This window comes from Ostrea edulis, chromosome 6 (assembly GCF_947568905.1).
Source record: "Ostrea edulis chromosome 6, xbOstEdul1.1, whole genome shotgun sequence".
NCBI classification, from domain to species: Eukaryota; Metazoa; Mollusca; class Bivalvia; order Ostreida; family Ostreidae; genus Ostrea; species Ostrea edulis.
The window spans coordinates 41,240,522-41,257,641 of record NC_079169.1 but is presented as its reverse complement, the minus strand read 5'-3'; the positions used below and the strand labels follow the sequence as shown (position 1 = coordinate 41,257,641).

The window sequence follows — 17,120 nt, the reverse complement described above, 5'->3', positions numbered from 1 at the left end:
GTAGAGCATGGACTTTTATCTTAGACAGTGCAGGACCGGAAGATATCGCTAAAATCATTCAGAGTGAATACCAGTGTTTGATCATGACCCGAGATCAACAAACGTTAAGAGGATTGATTCAAATGAAACACTGGAGAACGAAGCGTAACATGATGTATTTTGTTCATCCTCTGCGTTGCTGGAAAGCATGTGAGAATAGTCTCGCATCCGAAAGACTATGTTACACGACGGGGGATTATGAAGAACACAGAAAGTTATTAACCATCAAAACTGTGTAACTTTATCGAGCATCAAAATGTGTTTCTTAATAAAAAATAAAAGTGCAACTGGTGTTAGTTTTTGTACGTTTCTCCAGCATTGTGATAAACAGCATCTTTTCAAAAGATGTGGGTGGCCCTTAAAAGGGCCGGAGGGACTATGAAAGCCCCCCACACTGTCTATGGGGTTGTCTACTCCTTACTGCCTGGCGGCCTTGTTCTTGAGCTGGCGGTGGCGGCGGCGGTACCTCTTCTTGAGGGGTTGCTTAGGGGCGTCAGGCACCCCTTCATAGAAAAAGTGCCATTCACATTCGCCGTCTGCTCTGAACACAATTCTTCCCGGGGGGCCGCTCCACTAGGCGTAGCTCCGCCTCCCAATCTTCCCTAAGGTGTGCCGGTACCACATTATCGTTTGTAATGGGGGGCGACATGGTACTCTTTTTCCCCGGCATGGTGCGGGCTAAAATTCTCGCAAGTAGAGAGTAGCTCATCTTCAAATCTTCTTCTGCAATTCTTCTTCTTCAAAATTAGCTTTGCTGGATTACCAGTGAAGCGAACTGGCGAGAGTGCCGGTATATAACGAGAGAGCGCGGACCTCCTCGAAAACATCCCTCGCTTCGGAGACGAAGCCAAGATGGCGGCCGTCAAAATGGCAGATTTGTGCTTTCGAGAAGAGAGTTTTTTCTCATTTTCTTTTCCCCACACATTCAATTTCTTTGAATTCAGGATTTTATTTGATCGATTCTGAGACGCTGAATTCGTTAAGCTTAATTTTACTGTGCTAGGTCGCATATTTTTCAAAGAAACAGAGATCAAAGAGCTCGAGTCGAGGCTCGATGTTTCTTCTCGACCTCTTTAATGATTCATTTCTCACGTCTATGAGGCAGTAAAAACCCCAATGATAGTTAGATCGATAGAGAAAAACCCATGTTATCATATTTTAATGCCACTTTCGATAGGCCCCCGAACCTTTGACAAAGAAACCCTCGTGATTGACACTCAACAAACACACCTGGTAAGTGTGACTTATAAAAACGAAAGCTGTAGCATCGACACTCAACAAAAACACATCATGAGCGTGACTTATGTGGAAGAAGATATATTTTCTATGTCGGTGGATGCTATTGTACAACAATATAATTTATTGACAAATGGAAATATTGCTCGCCGGAATAATTTGGCCCTGGCGCAAAGACTGGCAATTCCTAAAACAACCCTCGATCGGGGTGTTCCTGGAAGTTTATACGTTTTACCTCGTTCTACACAACCTGATGTCATTTGTTTCTTGGGACAATGGGATTACGGGAAAGGATGTATTTCACGGTATCGAGACCCCCGTGAACAACGAGAACTATGGTTTCAACAATGCTTGCGACATTTGGGTAGATTATCGTACAAGACTTTAGCTTTTCCTTCTAAGATTGCCTGTGGTTTAGTGGGAAATTCCACTCGTTACAGACAATTCATTCAAGACTTTGCGCGGAGATACGACAAACAAGTGTATATTGTCATTCCAAAATAATGTGTATACTGTCTTATTCAAGCAACAGTTCATAAACATGAGTGTGACTTATGTGCAAGGCGATTTACTGAGTATAACCGCGGATGCAGTTGTACAACAATGTAATTGTTTAACGGTAAAACCTCATGGGTTAAATCAAAGTATTGCCGACAAATTTCCCTATGCTACACGACAACCCTTAGTCCGTAGAAATCTAGCCATAGAATCCGATCGAGGAATGCCTGGCACGTTACGCATCTTATCAAATGCTACCGATCCTGATATGATTTGTTTCTTAGCCCAGTGGGATTATGGAAAAGGAACTCAGCGTATTCCCCGCTATCGAGATACACCCGAACAGTGAGAACTATGGTTTCAACAATGTTTACGTGAATTGGGAAGTTTGTCGTACAAGACTTTAGCCTTCCCTTATAAGATTGGGTGTGGCTTAGCGGGAGGAAATTGGAGTCATTACAGACAATTTATTCATGATTTTGCTTGTAGGTATGATAAACAAGTGTATATTGTCATTAAAACATAATCATGTGTTTGGTAGTAAATAAAGTGCTACTGGTGTTAATTTGTGTACGTTTCTCAATCATTGTGATAAACACCATCTTTTCAAAAGATGTGGGTGGACCTTAAAAGGGCCGTGGGGTTTTTACTCTATTCTGTGCCTTTCTACACGCAGATGAATCTGCAGAGGGGGCACCGCCTGTATCTTCCTCCCTCCAGCTGGACCACACACTCGCAGAACACCGCCCGCTGTTTGCAGTGGCTACACTCTAACTGCGAGTGTTTGAAGTCTTGCAGGCAAATGGGACAGGTAAACCAGATCGATGGTACTCGATCTGCCCACCCCGGGACGACGGTCTCGTGTTCTGTCGGCGGTCCTGCTGATGCCGGTGTTGTATGGAGTGGAAGGACACGAACGGTGTTATAGAGCCAGACTTCCCCCCATAGTGAGACTTCCTCCCAGAGCCAGCCTTCCCCCCGCGAAAGTCTGGCTCTAGAGTGAGCCTTCCCCCCTGCGGAAGTCTGGCTCTAGAGTGAGCCTTCCCCACGGAAGTCTGGCTCTAGAGTGAGCCTTACCCCCGGTAGTCTCGCTCTTGAGTGAGCCTCCCCCAGCAGACGTGCTATAGAATAAACCCAGGGGAAGACTCACTCTAGAGCCATAACACTCTCTTGAAGTCTCGCTCTAGAGGGACACCCCCGTTTTCATCCCCTCCTATGCAAACTATGAAATAAATTTTAGTTCATCGGGCAGGGAATTACTTACCTCTCTACCTCTCTACCTACATACCTATACCTATCTACCTACCTACCTACTTTTAAAAAAAAAGTTTTATTTTTGTATTTTCAACACATTTATACATACAAACATTCAAACTGTAATCTACACTCGCTCATTCACACTTGCAATTACTCTGTGTACCTTCTGTATCAACAATAACAGTGAAATGTATACAATGTATATGATGCAAGGTGAAGATAACGAACAGTGATCAATCTCATAACTCATACAGGCAATACAAAATAGATAGTTGGGCAAACACGGACCCCTGGACACACCAGAGGTGGGATCAGGTGCCTAGGAGGAGTAAGCATCCCCTGTTGACCGGTCACACCCGCTGTGAGCCCCATATCCTGATCAGGTAAACGGAGTTATCCGCAGTCAAAATCAGTGTGCCAAGAACGGCTTAACAATCGGTATGAAACACGTCAGACAGCATTTGACCCAATGCGAGGTTGTATTGACGAACTAGATCGTTATAACGACCATAGAATTTGCGAAAAGCTTACTTCAATCGAGACTGTTGAAATCCCTGTACCATCAACTTGTTTGTCAGTAGCTTACCTCGATTTAAAAACTGACTATACCCAGAACAAGCTCTTGCATATCGAATCAGTTGAGATATATAAACACCATATGCAGGTGATAATGGAATATTGCTACATAAATGTGGGAAGTTGACGATGGAGAAGCTGAAATCATCCCGTTTGTCATACAGTTGAGTTGTTAGTTTGCCGTTAATGTCTACTTTTAATAAAATATCTAAGTATGAAGCAGAAGTGGACGACTCTGTGGTGTCCTTTATTTCGAGCTCACAGGGATATATCAAATCGACATATGAATGAAAGCTATCATTGTTAATAGGCAAAACGTCATCGATATATCTAAAAGTCGAATTGAAGGTCACAGCGAGAGATTTTTTCTTCTCACGTAGAAGTTTTTGAATAAATTCTGTTTCATATGAATATAAAAACAGGTCAGCTAACAAAGGAGCACAATTCGTGCCCATGGGAATTCCAACAGACTGTTGGAAGACCTGATCACCAAAGACCACGAAGATATTGTCAATGAGGAACTCTAGCATATTTTTTATTTCAACTTCAGAGTACTTGTGCGTGGAATCAGAGTGGTGTTTAACAAAGTAAGTTTTTGAATGACTGATCACTAGATATGAATATTTCCGTTTTCCGTTTTTGTTGAAGAAGCAGCTGTCTATGATGTCAAAAAGTCTAGTCTTTAATTTATCGTGAGGAATGGTCGTGTATAGTGTTGAAAAGTCATAGGTTTTAATGCTATTGATTTGGGAAAAATTCTGTGATTTCAAGTTTACTAAAAGTTCTTTAGAATTTTTTAGAATCCACATTTGATTAACACCACTTCTGGCATATGTAGTCGCACAGTAAGTTTGAAGTTTCTCCTTCACAGCTGTTAACATTTTCGTGAGGAGCAAAGATAGGGGCTTGGTAGAGCACTTCCTGGATCCAGCAATGTATCTTTGTTTGTAAGGGTTTTTATGTAGTTTAGGAATCCAGTATAGGTACGGTAACTCATATTCATTCGACCCATTGACTGTAATATTAAATGTGTCTAAAACTGAAGCATGGTTTTGAAGAATTTCGTCTTTTGAAAGGGCAGTTGGAGTATAAGTATGATTACCAAAAGTGGAATTAATGCCAAGTTCGTTTAAAATACAGTTGTAATAATGAGCCTTACAAACAAAGACAATGTTGTTTCTAGATTTGTGAGCTGGAACGAAAACATATTCCTCATGTAACCTATCTAATTCTTTTATCACTTCTGGTTTACTAAACACAGAAGGATAGATGGTACGTACTTTTGTTTTCATGTGTCTAATGCGGGATTTTAATATCCCTCTTATGCTTTTAACCCATTCTGACAATGTATCAAGTTCTTCTTTTTCATATTTAGCCCATCGTCTGGCATAATCTTCGACAGAACTCATAATAGAGATGAAGTTCTGTCGCCAATTAAAAGACCGAGGTTCTCTGTATTTAGGACCTTTAAGAATAAGTGATTTGAGGTCCTCATTTTCAACTATATCAACATCACCAGTAATGACATGTCCAGCTGGACTGTAGTTGAAAGAAGATGAAGAACAAGAACATGTTGGTGGGTTACGTATAAGATGGTCTATATCTAAGCACTGCAAAGTTTGTTTATAATTAAAAAGTTTGGATGCAATAGTAGAAGTATATACATGTATAATACACACACACACACACACACACACACACACACACACACACACACACACACACATATATATATATATATATATATATATATACATAAACATACATATATACACATACACATTCAAAGATAAATGTAATTATTTTATTTTTCATATAAATGTATTATGATTTTCAACAAACTACTTGTCCATTATATTATCATACAATGCCCATTTACCAAGCATTTTGGATTTGCTATGAAATACATTTTTACAATATTTTTCTGAATTTGTATAGTATTTAAACAAATTAATTGCATCTGACAATTTGGAATTTGAGTCCCGTGATATGGAGTAATAAATGTGCTTTTTTGCTAACAAAAGAAGAAAATTTTCCAAACAACTTTCATCAACTTTGCCTAGTAACACACTTCTTTTTGTGATTTTATAACCTTTGACAAATGCATTGTACCATTTCACAAAATCTCTCCAGAAGGCAGATACATATACCCAGTCATAAAAAATATGAGTGACTGTTTCTCTTTCACTTTTGCAAAATGAACATAAGTCATTATCTACAAGTTTAAGTTTGCGAAGGAAAGAGTTTGTAGTTACATGTATATAACACATAAGAATACGGTATTGAAAATAAATTAATTTTTTTTGTGTGCATAAAGATGCATTCATATAATGAAATTCCCAACATTTTTCTGAAATAGTTTCACTCTTTTGAGTTGTGGGGCTATGAACTCCTTTTCCTTCAAAACTTGATATAAAAATTTAACATAAGAACTAGAGTTCATTTTCTGTACAATACACTGATTTGGACTCAACAATTCATGATGTACTTTGCATTGTTTTTAAAATCAGCAATTTGTCTTTTAATTTCAATCCCAAGGTGTAATAACTTGCATTCCCAAAGAAGAAAAAGATAGACGCTATATAAAAAATTGGCGACCAATATCATTATTAATGTTGATTACAAAATTGGTTTTAGTGCCATAGTAAATCGTAAGAAAGTACTAACAAGTATCATAGGTGACTCTCAGAAGGGTTTTATAAAGGGACGGTTTATTGGTGAAAACACTCGTTTTTTGTATGATTTGAATGACTATCTAAAAAAGGAAAATCAGCCTGGATTGTTATTATTATTAGATTTTGAAAAAGCGTTTGATTCATTGGAATGGGATTTTATTGTAAAGGCACTCAGGTCCTTCAATTTTGGGGAATCTATTGTAAAATGGTTTCTTACTCTATACACCTCTAGTACCAGTTGTATAATTAACAATGGAAACTTATATAAATTCTTCAGTCTTGAACGAGGCTGTAGACAAGGGGATCTATTGGTACCATATATCTTTATTATTATAGTAGAATTGTTGGCAAAAGCACTTAAAGAAAATCGAAATATTAAGGGTGTAACTGTGGCTGGAAAAGAAAATAAATTAGGCCAGTATGCGGACGACTCTTTTTTAACGTTAGATGGCAGTGAAAAATCACTTAGAAAATCTATGAGAGTTATTGATATGTTTAGAATGATTTCTGGACTACGTTTAAATATTTCAAAATCACAAGCAATTTGGTTGGGGAGCAAATCAGGTTCGGCAGAAACTTTGGGTAATGATCTGAAAATAAAATGGGGAAATAGCAATTTTAAGCTCCTCGAAATAGTATTTACAAAACATCTGGCATGACTTTATGTAATTATCAATCTAAAATCAATGCCATTAAAATTGCGAGGTTTGTGGACTAAACGGGATTTAACTCCAATAGCTAAAATCACAATTATCAAAACTTTAGCACTCCCAAAGCTCATACACTTATTTTCAGCATTGTCTGACCCACCTAAACAAGTACTGGAAGAGTTGAATAAAATATTTTTTTAAATTTATTTGGGGATACAAGGTAGAAAAGTTGAAAAGAAATACAATTGTGGGTAATTATGATGAAGGGGGCTGAATATGGTACATTGGGCATCTTATATATCTTATATTAAGCTGAAATGGGTCAAAAGGTACCTTGCTGATAATTAGGGTATATGGCAACATATGTTGCATAGTATTTTAAATCTTAGAAATGTGGATTTCATTTCTCACCTATCCAAAGAAAAACTTAATGAATTTGTAAATCATATTGACAATGTGTTTTAGAAAGATGTGTTTAAAGCTCTATCAAAAGTTAAAGAAAGTTCTCTTTCCGTTACAGATTATTTGAATTTAGATATAAGAAACTTTGTTGATGTTAAATAATGGAATTTTAATACAAATTGAGTTGACAGAGGCATTGAGACCTTGAATGACTTAGTTTTGCAGAATGAAATATTCAAATACTTTACTGATGTAAAAGATGTGGTTGGTACAAAGAACTTTTTGAGCTATTATTGTCTTATTTCAAAAGTACTCTACCTACCAACTTACCTACCTCTCTACCTGAAGTTGTACACGTTTAAAAGCACAACCGATATTTGTACGCAGATGAGAAAAAACATAAATTCGAAATTTCCTCATTTCATTTTTCAAACTTTTAAAACTAACCACGGCATAGGTATTGTATGGGTCAAAGTTCAATGTCTATGGGTCAAACAAAATGGCTTATCAATTCCATTGTGTTTTATTCACCGTTTTCTTCTCTTGAGTTTGATGAACGGCCTAAGCAAAATCATTTAATGCCCTGCTGAAAAAGGTCTTGGTATCTAAACAATCTCTAAAAAGCGAAAGTAGTTTACCAGGAATAAATGGAGGGGGAAGTCCTGCTATGGGGGGAAGTCCGACTCTACAACTAGTGATAGAGTAAGTCTTCCCACAGGGAAGTCTGGCTCTAGAGTGAGACTTCCCCGGGGGGTCTCCTGCTCTAGAGTGAGCCTTCCCCCATGGGGAAGGCTCACTCTAGAGCCAGGCTTCCGGGGGGGGGTCTCATTATGGGGGAAGGCTCACTCTACAACAACGGCACCGCGACGTCGTGTCCGGGGTCTCACAGGGGTTGACGGGGGTGTGGGTGTTTGGGCCACCACTTCTTCCAGACTCGCTCTTGGGCTAGTGGGTGGCTGAGGTGACATCGATGAGGGTGAGTACCCCTCCAGTATCGATGGCGAGGGCTGTTCCGAGGGTCCGGGTTGCGATGGGCTGTCTGTTGACTGGGGGTGACGTCTGGGGGTGGTGGACATGCGCGCTGTCCTACGGCGGGTGCGACCCCGTCCATGGCGCTCGTAACGCCGCCGCACTTGGTTGACGAGCTCCATAGCCCCCGCCCTATCAAGAGGACTAAACTGGCCCAATTCCCGGGTGCTCATGATTACCCAGTCCCCACCATTGTTCCGCTCGCTAACGAGCTGCAGCCGGTATCTGATCCCCGGTAAGGTGGCAAAAACCATCCTGGTTGTCGACATTGTTGTTCTTGTTCTCAAAATAAATCTTCTCAAACTTCTGTTCTTCTTAAAGTTGATGCTGGATTACCAGTGAAGCGAACTGGCGAGAGCGTCGTTATATAACGAGAGAGCGCGGACCTCCTCGAAAACATCCCTCGCTTCGGAGACGAAGCCAAGATGGCGGCCGACAAAATGGCTAATTTGTGCTTTCGTGAAGAGAGTTTTTTCGCATTTTCTTTTTCTACACATTCAATTTCTCTGAATTGAGGATTTTATTTGATAGATTCTGAGACGCTGAATTCGTTAAGCTTAGTTTTATTTTGCTACGGGGTATAGTCTTCAATGAAACAGAGATCAAAGAGCACGAGTCGAGGTGAAATCCACTAACACAGACACTTAAAGTATTTATTTCTCGGACATGTACAACTATAAAAATGACCAATAACCTGTAATACAGTAGAAAACATCTTATTCTAACTGATTGTCAATCCACTTTTAGGATTTTTCTCCTGAGTAATAAAATAAACCCTTCCTCTGAGAGACTCGACAAACACAATCTATGTATTTTAAACATATTTATTCACGCCACATACAACAATGTTTTATTCATGTCACTTACAAAGAAATAAAAAGTTTTTCTAAGATAGGTTTTAAAGTGTTCTCCACACTCTGAATTCTTCTTTGGAATCGATATCGATCGGCGGCTACAGTCATCCAAATACTTTTTCGATCTTCTTCGGGTAACAGATACACTTCATTGTTGGCCAGATTAAAGGTTACGCATTTTCTCGTATTTTGATGTACATGTCGTGAAGATACTGCGCTCGGAGGGTCTCGATCTCGGGTGTTTGGTCTGGCATCGTTCTCTTTAATTCGTCTGCTATTAAATGAATCAAAACCAAGGCCGAGGTCCCGATACGGTTCTCGATTAGATGGTTGCATATCCATGAATATTCGTCTAAAGTTATTGGAAATATTTCCGAACGAAGATAGGATTTCACAAATTGAAATCCTGGTAAGTTTTCTACCTCCTCAATACACTCTCCGACAAATGTTTTTTCTGTGTTGTCCCTCTCAGCCATGATTTCATAAATGAAATAATTTAAGTTCTTTACACTTTATGTACACTTCTCGAAGCCAGTCGCTTGTGATACTTTCAATCTCGGTGGGGTTTTTCTGGCATGCGTTTCTTGAATTCCTCCCCCACGATATGAATTAACATCAACCCTGCATCGTTATAGACGTCCTTGTACCCATGCTTCCGTAGATCTGTATATTCGTCTAGGGTCAATGGAAACACTCCCGATATCAGATAATTTTTAACAGCTTGAAACACCCCATCGTCTTGCATTTTCTCGATGCATTTTAATGCATGCTTATGCGCTTTTTCTGAGATGTTTTCACTTTCACTCATGATTTGTTAATGAAGAAAACTACTTAAAACGCATCATTTCCATGAACCCCTCTTGTAAACTTTCTTGTAGAATGATCGCAATGTCATGGGTTTGATCGGGGATGATTTTCTTGAGCTCCTCGGCATACAGATAAATCATGATTAGTCGCCCTGGATTTGTGTCTTTGGCTAATGATCTAGCAATCCGTCGAAAGCTATCAAGATTCCCCACCTCGGGTATCGCTGATTGCACATCAGCTCTAGCAGATTTATACCATAATGAATTTTCAACAATCTTGACAAAATTTAAGATATAAGCATGACCGTCTAACCGCGTGTTAGAAGTTCCACCCATGGTGAATACAAATAAAATAAGACAGAAAAAACAGAGCTTTTTATTTCAATTTTTTCAAAGATTTTTATTTTTTCAGTGCTATTAATTCTTGTTTATTTGATAGTGTACTAAGGTCATCAGCACTTTGTCTCATGATGCAATATTTTTCTAGCAGGCGTTTTCAGAAAATCGGGTTTTCTCACCCCACAACGCCAGGTGTTGCAGAACGTCGTCACGCGCTAGACGAAGGGCGCGAAAGTTGTTTTTCAGAAAATCAGGTTCTCTCACGCTACAACGCCAGGTGTTCATAAGTTCATTACGTCGTCACGCGCTAGACGAAGCGCGCGAAAGTTGTTTTCAGAAAATCGGGTTCTCTCACGCTACAACGCCAGACGTTCATCACGTGGTCAATAAATTATGTTCAATTGTTGTTTACTACATTAACATAGAAGGTCTATCCTTACCAGAGATTAATATGAAAGAATACGATGAAAATATTTGGGAAAATTTAGTGGCAAGAAGACATCACATGCGTAGAAATGTAGATCTCGAAATTGGTGTTTCGAATATGTTTTAGATCGGTGGTCAGAAGAAAACATTGCTTCTGATTTAGAGAAATCGTACCAACGATTTAGTAATATACAATTTATGACTTTCCAGTTCTACACGCTGCTTGATGGAACTCGCAAAGTATCGGGTTTTATTCGGATGAAAAAACCACGTATCAGACGAAGTGTATGGTGTATGTTTTGGGTTGGAGGGCATCAAATGTGGGAAAGCGTCAAGGATGTGAGATTTCCGTGGACCAGAGCTCGGAAATTAGAAGATGCCATCACCTGTGTAAACAACTACTTTAACTTTTACGATGTCAGTGAACCGTACGTATTTGGTGTGAGGGATTATTGAATTACAACGCCAGATGTTCTGCGAATGTCATTGAACTTGTTATAAAAGCGGAGCCTAGTTGTCACACCTCATTCTATCTTCTGATATTCGCTAGATAACATGGCACAGAAACAAGTCGAGTTGAAGAAAGCTAAGAAGCCCATAGATCAGACGCAGCAAGAATACATTGACAGACAGCTGGAAATGGCACAGACCACGGACTTTCTCCCTAGTCAGAATCCTACGGATCAAGGCCTGGGGTTTTTCTTCCCCGATTCACAGGATGCTACGGGACTGGAGTTGGGATTATACGATAACCCTCCCATTAGTAATAAAGATTCCCCCATGACCAGGGCTGATTTTGTGATCATTACGACCACCCTGGACGGAATCGTCAACCGCATCAACGTGCTGGCCGATGAAATCGCCAATCACACCGCGGTGTTGATGAAAAAACTGGAGGAAGTAGTGGCCGCTAAACCCGTAAGGACCCGACCAACAACGCCTGCTTCACCTGTGGGGAAACGGGGCATTGGTCGCCAGATTGCCCCCAGAAAACCACCAAGAAAACTAAAGAGCGCGACCCGTGCTACAAGTGTGGGCAAGTGGGCCATTGGATTGCGGACTGTCCGAAACAGCAGGACGTTCCCAAAGCAAATCCCCCCCACCCCCACCCACAGAAGAACCACCCAAAAAGAAGAGGAAAACCGCCGCCAAGAAATCCAAGTCCGCGTAAAAGACTGTAAATCTGTGTGGACTTGTAAAAAATTGTGTGGACTTTATGAATTGTGCTTAATTGTGTGTAAATTGTTGATTTGATAAATGTGTAAACTTTTAATTGTTCATTGAATAAATGTGTAAACTTTCAACCATTGTTCTTTAATTCTTTTTATACACCAGGAATACAAAACGTTCACACGCTATCCCCCCCCCCACCTCGCCTGCTTGACATCGCCAGCTCTGCCCACCTACCCGGCTTGACCGCGCCAACCCCGCTTGACCGCGCCAGGTGGCCTCCCGGCCACCTGCTTGACCTGTCTATAAAAACCCGCACTCCAAACTACACTCAGTTGAACCCCCTATCGGCCCGCACTCAAAACTGCACTCAGTTGAACCCCCTATCGGGACGCGTTATACTACTCCCGTTACAATTAGAACTAGTTTGGTTTAAAATTGTATAAATATTCTTCATTGCGAAGTACAGTAAGTAGTGTAAGTACAGCATTATACATATAAAAGTAAACTTCTTGTACTGTATCATCCACTCTTCTTGTATTGTATCATCCACTCACCTATTTTTTATCACCGTGAATTTCCAATTTTCAATTTTCGCTGAAATATTCCTAGATCATACCTCATTTGTTCGATATAACCTCGTGGTTTTCAATAATGCATTCTTTCGTGAAATCTGCACACTTTTTTAAAATTTGGATATAGAAAAACAAAACGAAATGAAATTAGCTGCTATTTATTTTTTTAAGATACACAAAGCTAAATATATGAGCATAAAACATTGACAGTTATCATAATATGAAAACAATAATACCCTTCATAACAGAGAAAATTACATAAAATTTTGCAATTACCAAAGTTTTGTAAAATTAAAGATGCATTGAAATTCAGCACGTAACAAGTAAAGGTAAATCAACAGATAATAATTATATTTACCACGTAACTGTCCATAGCACAGAAATTGTCCTGCACAACGTCATGGAAAAGTATTTAGTTTTAGTTTAGGCTAAGTAGGACAACTGCTAATTGTTCTTATTATAATGATTTTGACTACGGCCGATTACTCCGTTTACCTGATCAAGATATATGGCTCATGGCGGGTGTGCTTACTCCTCCTAGACACCTGATCCTACCTCTGGTGTTTCCAGGGTTCGTGTTTGTCCTACTCTTAATTTTGTATTCTTTATAGGAATTATCAGATTGATCACTGTTCGTTATCTCCACCTTTTCATCAAGGAGTTATTTGCAGTCGAGTCTATCGATCGATCGAGAAAACTGTTTATAGGTTGTATATCAAGTTATAATCTGAAGACTAGCTGTATTATTGCTAAAAAGTACATAAGAAAAAAAACACATCTAAAACTTCATACATCCTAGCAAAAAGGGTCCTTAAGTATTTTAGTGCTAAAATGTGAACTATAGAGAACAATCCCTTAAAATATTAGAGCAATATTGGTTGTCGTTAAGATATTACGGTCAATCAAAGATGACAACCAAATCGTGATTGGTAATCGTGACCTTTTTCTTTACAAATATTCAAAAAATTACGTCACGTTCTTGCATTATGACGTTTTTTGAAAAACATTGTTGGAGTTTTTTTTGCTAGGAACGGCTCAATATTATGTAGTACATAAATAAATGATACAGTGTAGGACACTTATCTGCCATTTTTCAGAAATGATTCCAATTGCAAAAATAGGCTGTCGCTAGGTTTTCATCAGTATTCATTTTTATTTTCAATTATATGTTTACAAACTTTCTATTGTGTTAATCTAGGAAAGATAACACGAATTTTAATAGGTGTGGTACCTTTTGTGTAAGATGCATTTGAAAAAGCCATGTCATTTAGCGAGATACCGGCATTTTCCGATGTCGCTAACGTAGTTATATAGAACGACTTAATTATGATTTGTTTTTTGGACCAATTTTGAAATCTTTCAGTACTCTAGAATGATGATTGTGATGATATTTTGAATCATGCATGTCGAAAATGTCATTATTATGCCTAATAAAAGATCCTCGCTTTAGTTTTTTTTTTTATAAATTAACCCGTTGTCGCCCTGTCTCCCCCGACTTAGAACTGTAACATGTATTTATAATCAGGAATCTAGCTGCATGTGTCAGTTAGGTCTATCTTGATGAATACAAACATCGTTTACATTTTCGGTCATTTGTCGATTTCCCCCAGTTTATACGACGTTTAATTTAGACTGAATGAAACGTGTGTGGGGTTGTTTTTTTAATGATAAATAGTATTACCAATTTCTTAAACTATTTTTTTATCTCTCATCTGAATTCATGAAAAATTTGAATTAGAATTCAGAAATTAACATGGTTGTTTTGAAGATTATCTTGTTAAATCAGTTAATAATATACATTTACATGGTGCTCGTGTTTTGGATGCTACATTATGTAATTCAGATTAACATTACATATAAACTTGAATCTAAAACCTTATTTTTGTCTCTTAACGTGATGGAATTGACACTTTGTTACTGAGGTAAGACATAATTTGTTTAAGATTTGTTTGCTTTAATTCAGTCAAGGTTTTGAGAATATGCCTTTTAGTGTCTTTTCGAATAGTTTGAGAAGCTGCTTTTTAATGTCCTTTCAAAACGTTCTCTGACAAACATAGAAAGACATAAGAGGGAGAAGAAGAAAAAAAAGGAAAGAAAAAAATAAGAAGAAAAGAACAGCACAATAACAACCAAACAACAACAAAAACCCAAAGAAATACGTATTTTGAAAAAGATCAACAAAGGAAAAAAGTAGTATTTGTAAGCATAGTCATCGCTAAAAAAAAGTGTTTGTTCACCGGCCATTCGGTTCTATAAAGAGGGTTTCTCTCCGTTATCTATTTTAATCATGATCATAAACCTACTTTCCAACTATAAAATAATCTTAAATGGGGGTCGGTCATAATGATATAGGCCGGTTGGATTTGTGGCTGTGATTTTGTTTTTAAGAAGCCTAAGTTTTCTTCTTCAGAATTCTGCTTTCTGACGGAACTTTCCGGATGTGCCGGAACGACCGATTAGACCTGACGTTTATACACCACGGTCACGTGATAGTAAGCAATTGTAGGGCAAAGTTGACATCGATACAACTAGAAGACGGTCCGTAAAGTGCTATGCGCAGTCCCACGATGACGATCCAAGTCACTGTTGGTGCTTAGTACCTGAGTGTAAATTGGATGGAAGGAAAAAAGCGCATTAAGACGCGTATCATTGGATGGAAGGCGTGAAGTTCTACCGATATCCTCAAGATATTCCCTAGATTTGTTTTCCTCGCCAACTCGCATAATTTAATCAAATGCATTTCCCTATAAATGGTTGTAGTGATTCCTTTTTTGAAAAATAGCATTTTGATACAATAATTTGATAGCAATTGAAGTATTCCATGCTTGTTTACTTAGTAATTATTGTAATCTGGAAAAATTACGTTCAACGCGCAATAAAAGTCAGAGTGGATCCGTATGTCGAAAGTCCCGTAAAATTGTATATTATGAAATTTTCCGAATAAAAAGATGAATGATGATTAATTAGTCAATTTCCTTTTCCTTCGGGTTATGTCGGTTAAATGGCCAGGAATAGTGTCATTTGGTACCTATTCATTAGTATTATTACATGTATAAATACACCAAGCAATGGTTCTATACAGAATTATGATCAGTAGAAGCGCAAGTAGACAGTCATCCGTGTTGATATTTTCAGCAGTAAAACTTGAAGCAAAATATCTTCACATCCGTACATTTCCTTTGGGTAAAATTTTGAATTCAGGTCAACATAAGGCTAAACTTTAGATATCGAGTGTCAATTTTAAGATATATTGAGGTTGATTTTTAGCCATTTTGCTTCCATGAAATTGGAACCATTTCTAGAGGATGACTGATGTAAGTACTTATATCGAACAATCAATTATTATTTTTGATACGGCTCACCAATGTTTTGAGTCTGCGGTAATAAATGCAACACTCCTCTCGAAATCTCTCATCCATAAAGCTATACACTATTGGATTAGTGATATTGCTTATGAAATATAAACGGAGAAGAATGAAAACAGAAGCACCAAGCCACATTGCTATGCCATTGAATGTCACGGTGTCGAGTGCCTTTATAACTGAAAACACTGTGTTGGGAAGGTAACCAAGGTACGATACACTTGTTGCTACTAGAAACATTAGCGTGATTCTTCTAGAACGATTGATTTTGGTTTTTCTTTTCTGAATATGTGGTTCACCATTTCCGGAATGATACTTATTTACCCTCGAATGTTCATTGAGACTAGATGGATCATCTTCAATTTCAACTTTATCTAGAGAAGCCATGGATCCCAAGTTTGCTAATTTGGTTGTTGAACAATGAGCGCTCAATGAAAACGACGACAACGCATTCAGTTTATTTCTTCGTAGTTGTGCTTTCTTGCGAAATTGCATTTGCCTATAAAGTACTTTTCCAACAAAAATATAGATAATGATACACACAACAAACACAGTAGTTGAGAAAAGCAACAACGATCCGCTGTATATTCTAAAGTAAACTTTATATTTACTCAAACTTGTGCAATCTGATCCTAAGATGCCCGGATGAAACGTTTCTGACACGTTGGCACCGTAAATCACAACAGCGGGTACAGCCAGAAAAGAACTGATCAATAGTATGACAATGCATGCTATTTTTGCTTGTTTTAGTGTCATTTGGCTTTTGGTAGGTTGACAAGCTTTTCGAAAACGTTCTAATGCAATTAATCCAAGAAGAAATCCCGAGGAGACACTGGCGGCGTGGTTCAGAAAACGGAATATCTTGCAAGCCCAGGAAGCCGTGAATGTATATCTGTACCTAATATCGTACATTTCAAATGGAATACTGATAGTACATGAGAAGAGATCAACAGTCGCTAACCATAAGATGAATATCCGATGATTTGACGGTTTGTAGCGTTGGGAGTATACAACCAGAACGTGTAAATTCCCAAAAGTACCAATCACTCCAAGGATCAAAAGATATATGAATATAGGAAGATATTCTGCGATGAATTCCGAGTACTCCAGTTTCTCAAGGCTGTGTCTGTGAACTGACGAATTTCCGGAGACATTCATAGTGTGCATCTGCAAAATTACATATTTTTGTAATCAATTTCATATGAACTGCACTGTATATTCAAATA

The 17,120-nt window shown here is 38.5% G+C and overlaps 1 protein-coding gene across 2 annotated transcripts in view; it reads right to left on the bottom strand.

Annotated features, from left to right (window-relative positions):
* Nucleotides 1-12,674: 12,674 nt before the first annotated feature.
* The window catches only part of LOC125683159 (cholecystokinin receptor type A-like), a 55,111-nt gene continuing 50,665 nt past the window's right edge, over nucleotides 12,675-17,120 (bottom strand). For both annotated transcript variants that reach the window (XM_048924002.2, XM_048924001.2), the window contains one exon: nucleotides 12,675-17,061. In XM_048924002.2, the coding sequence (XP_048779959.1) occupies nucleotides 15,868-17,061 (1,194 nt within the window). In that variant the 3' untranslated portion in view covers nucleotides 12,675-15,867. The remainder of the gene's footprint in view (nucleotides 17,062-17,120) is intronic.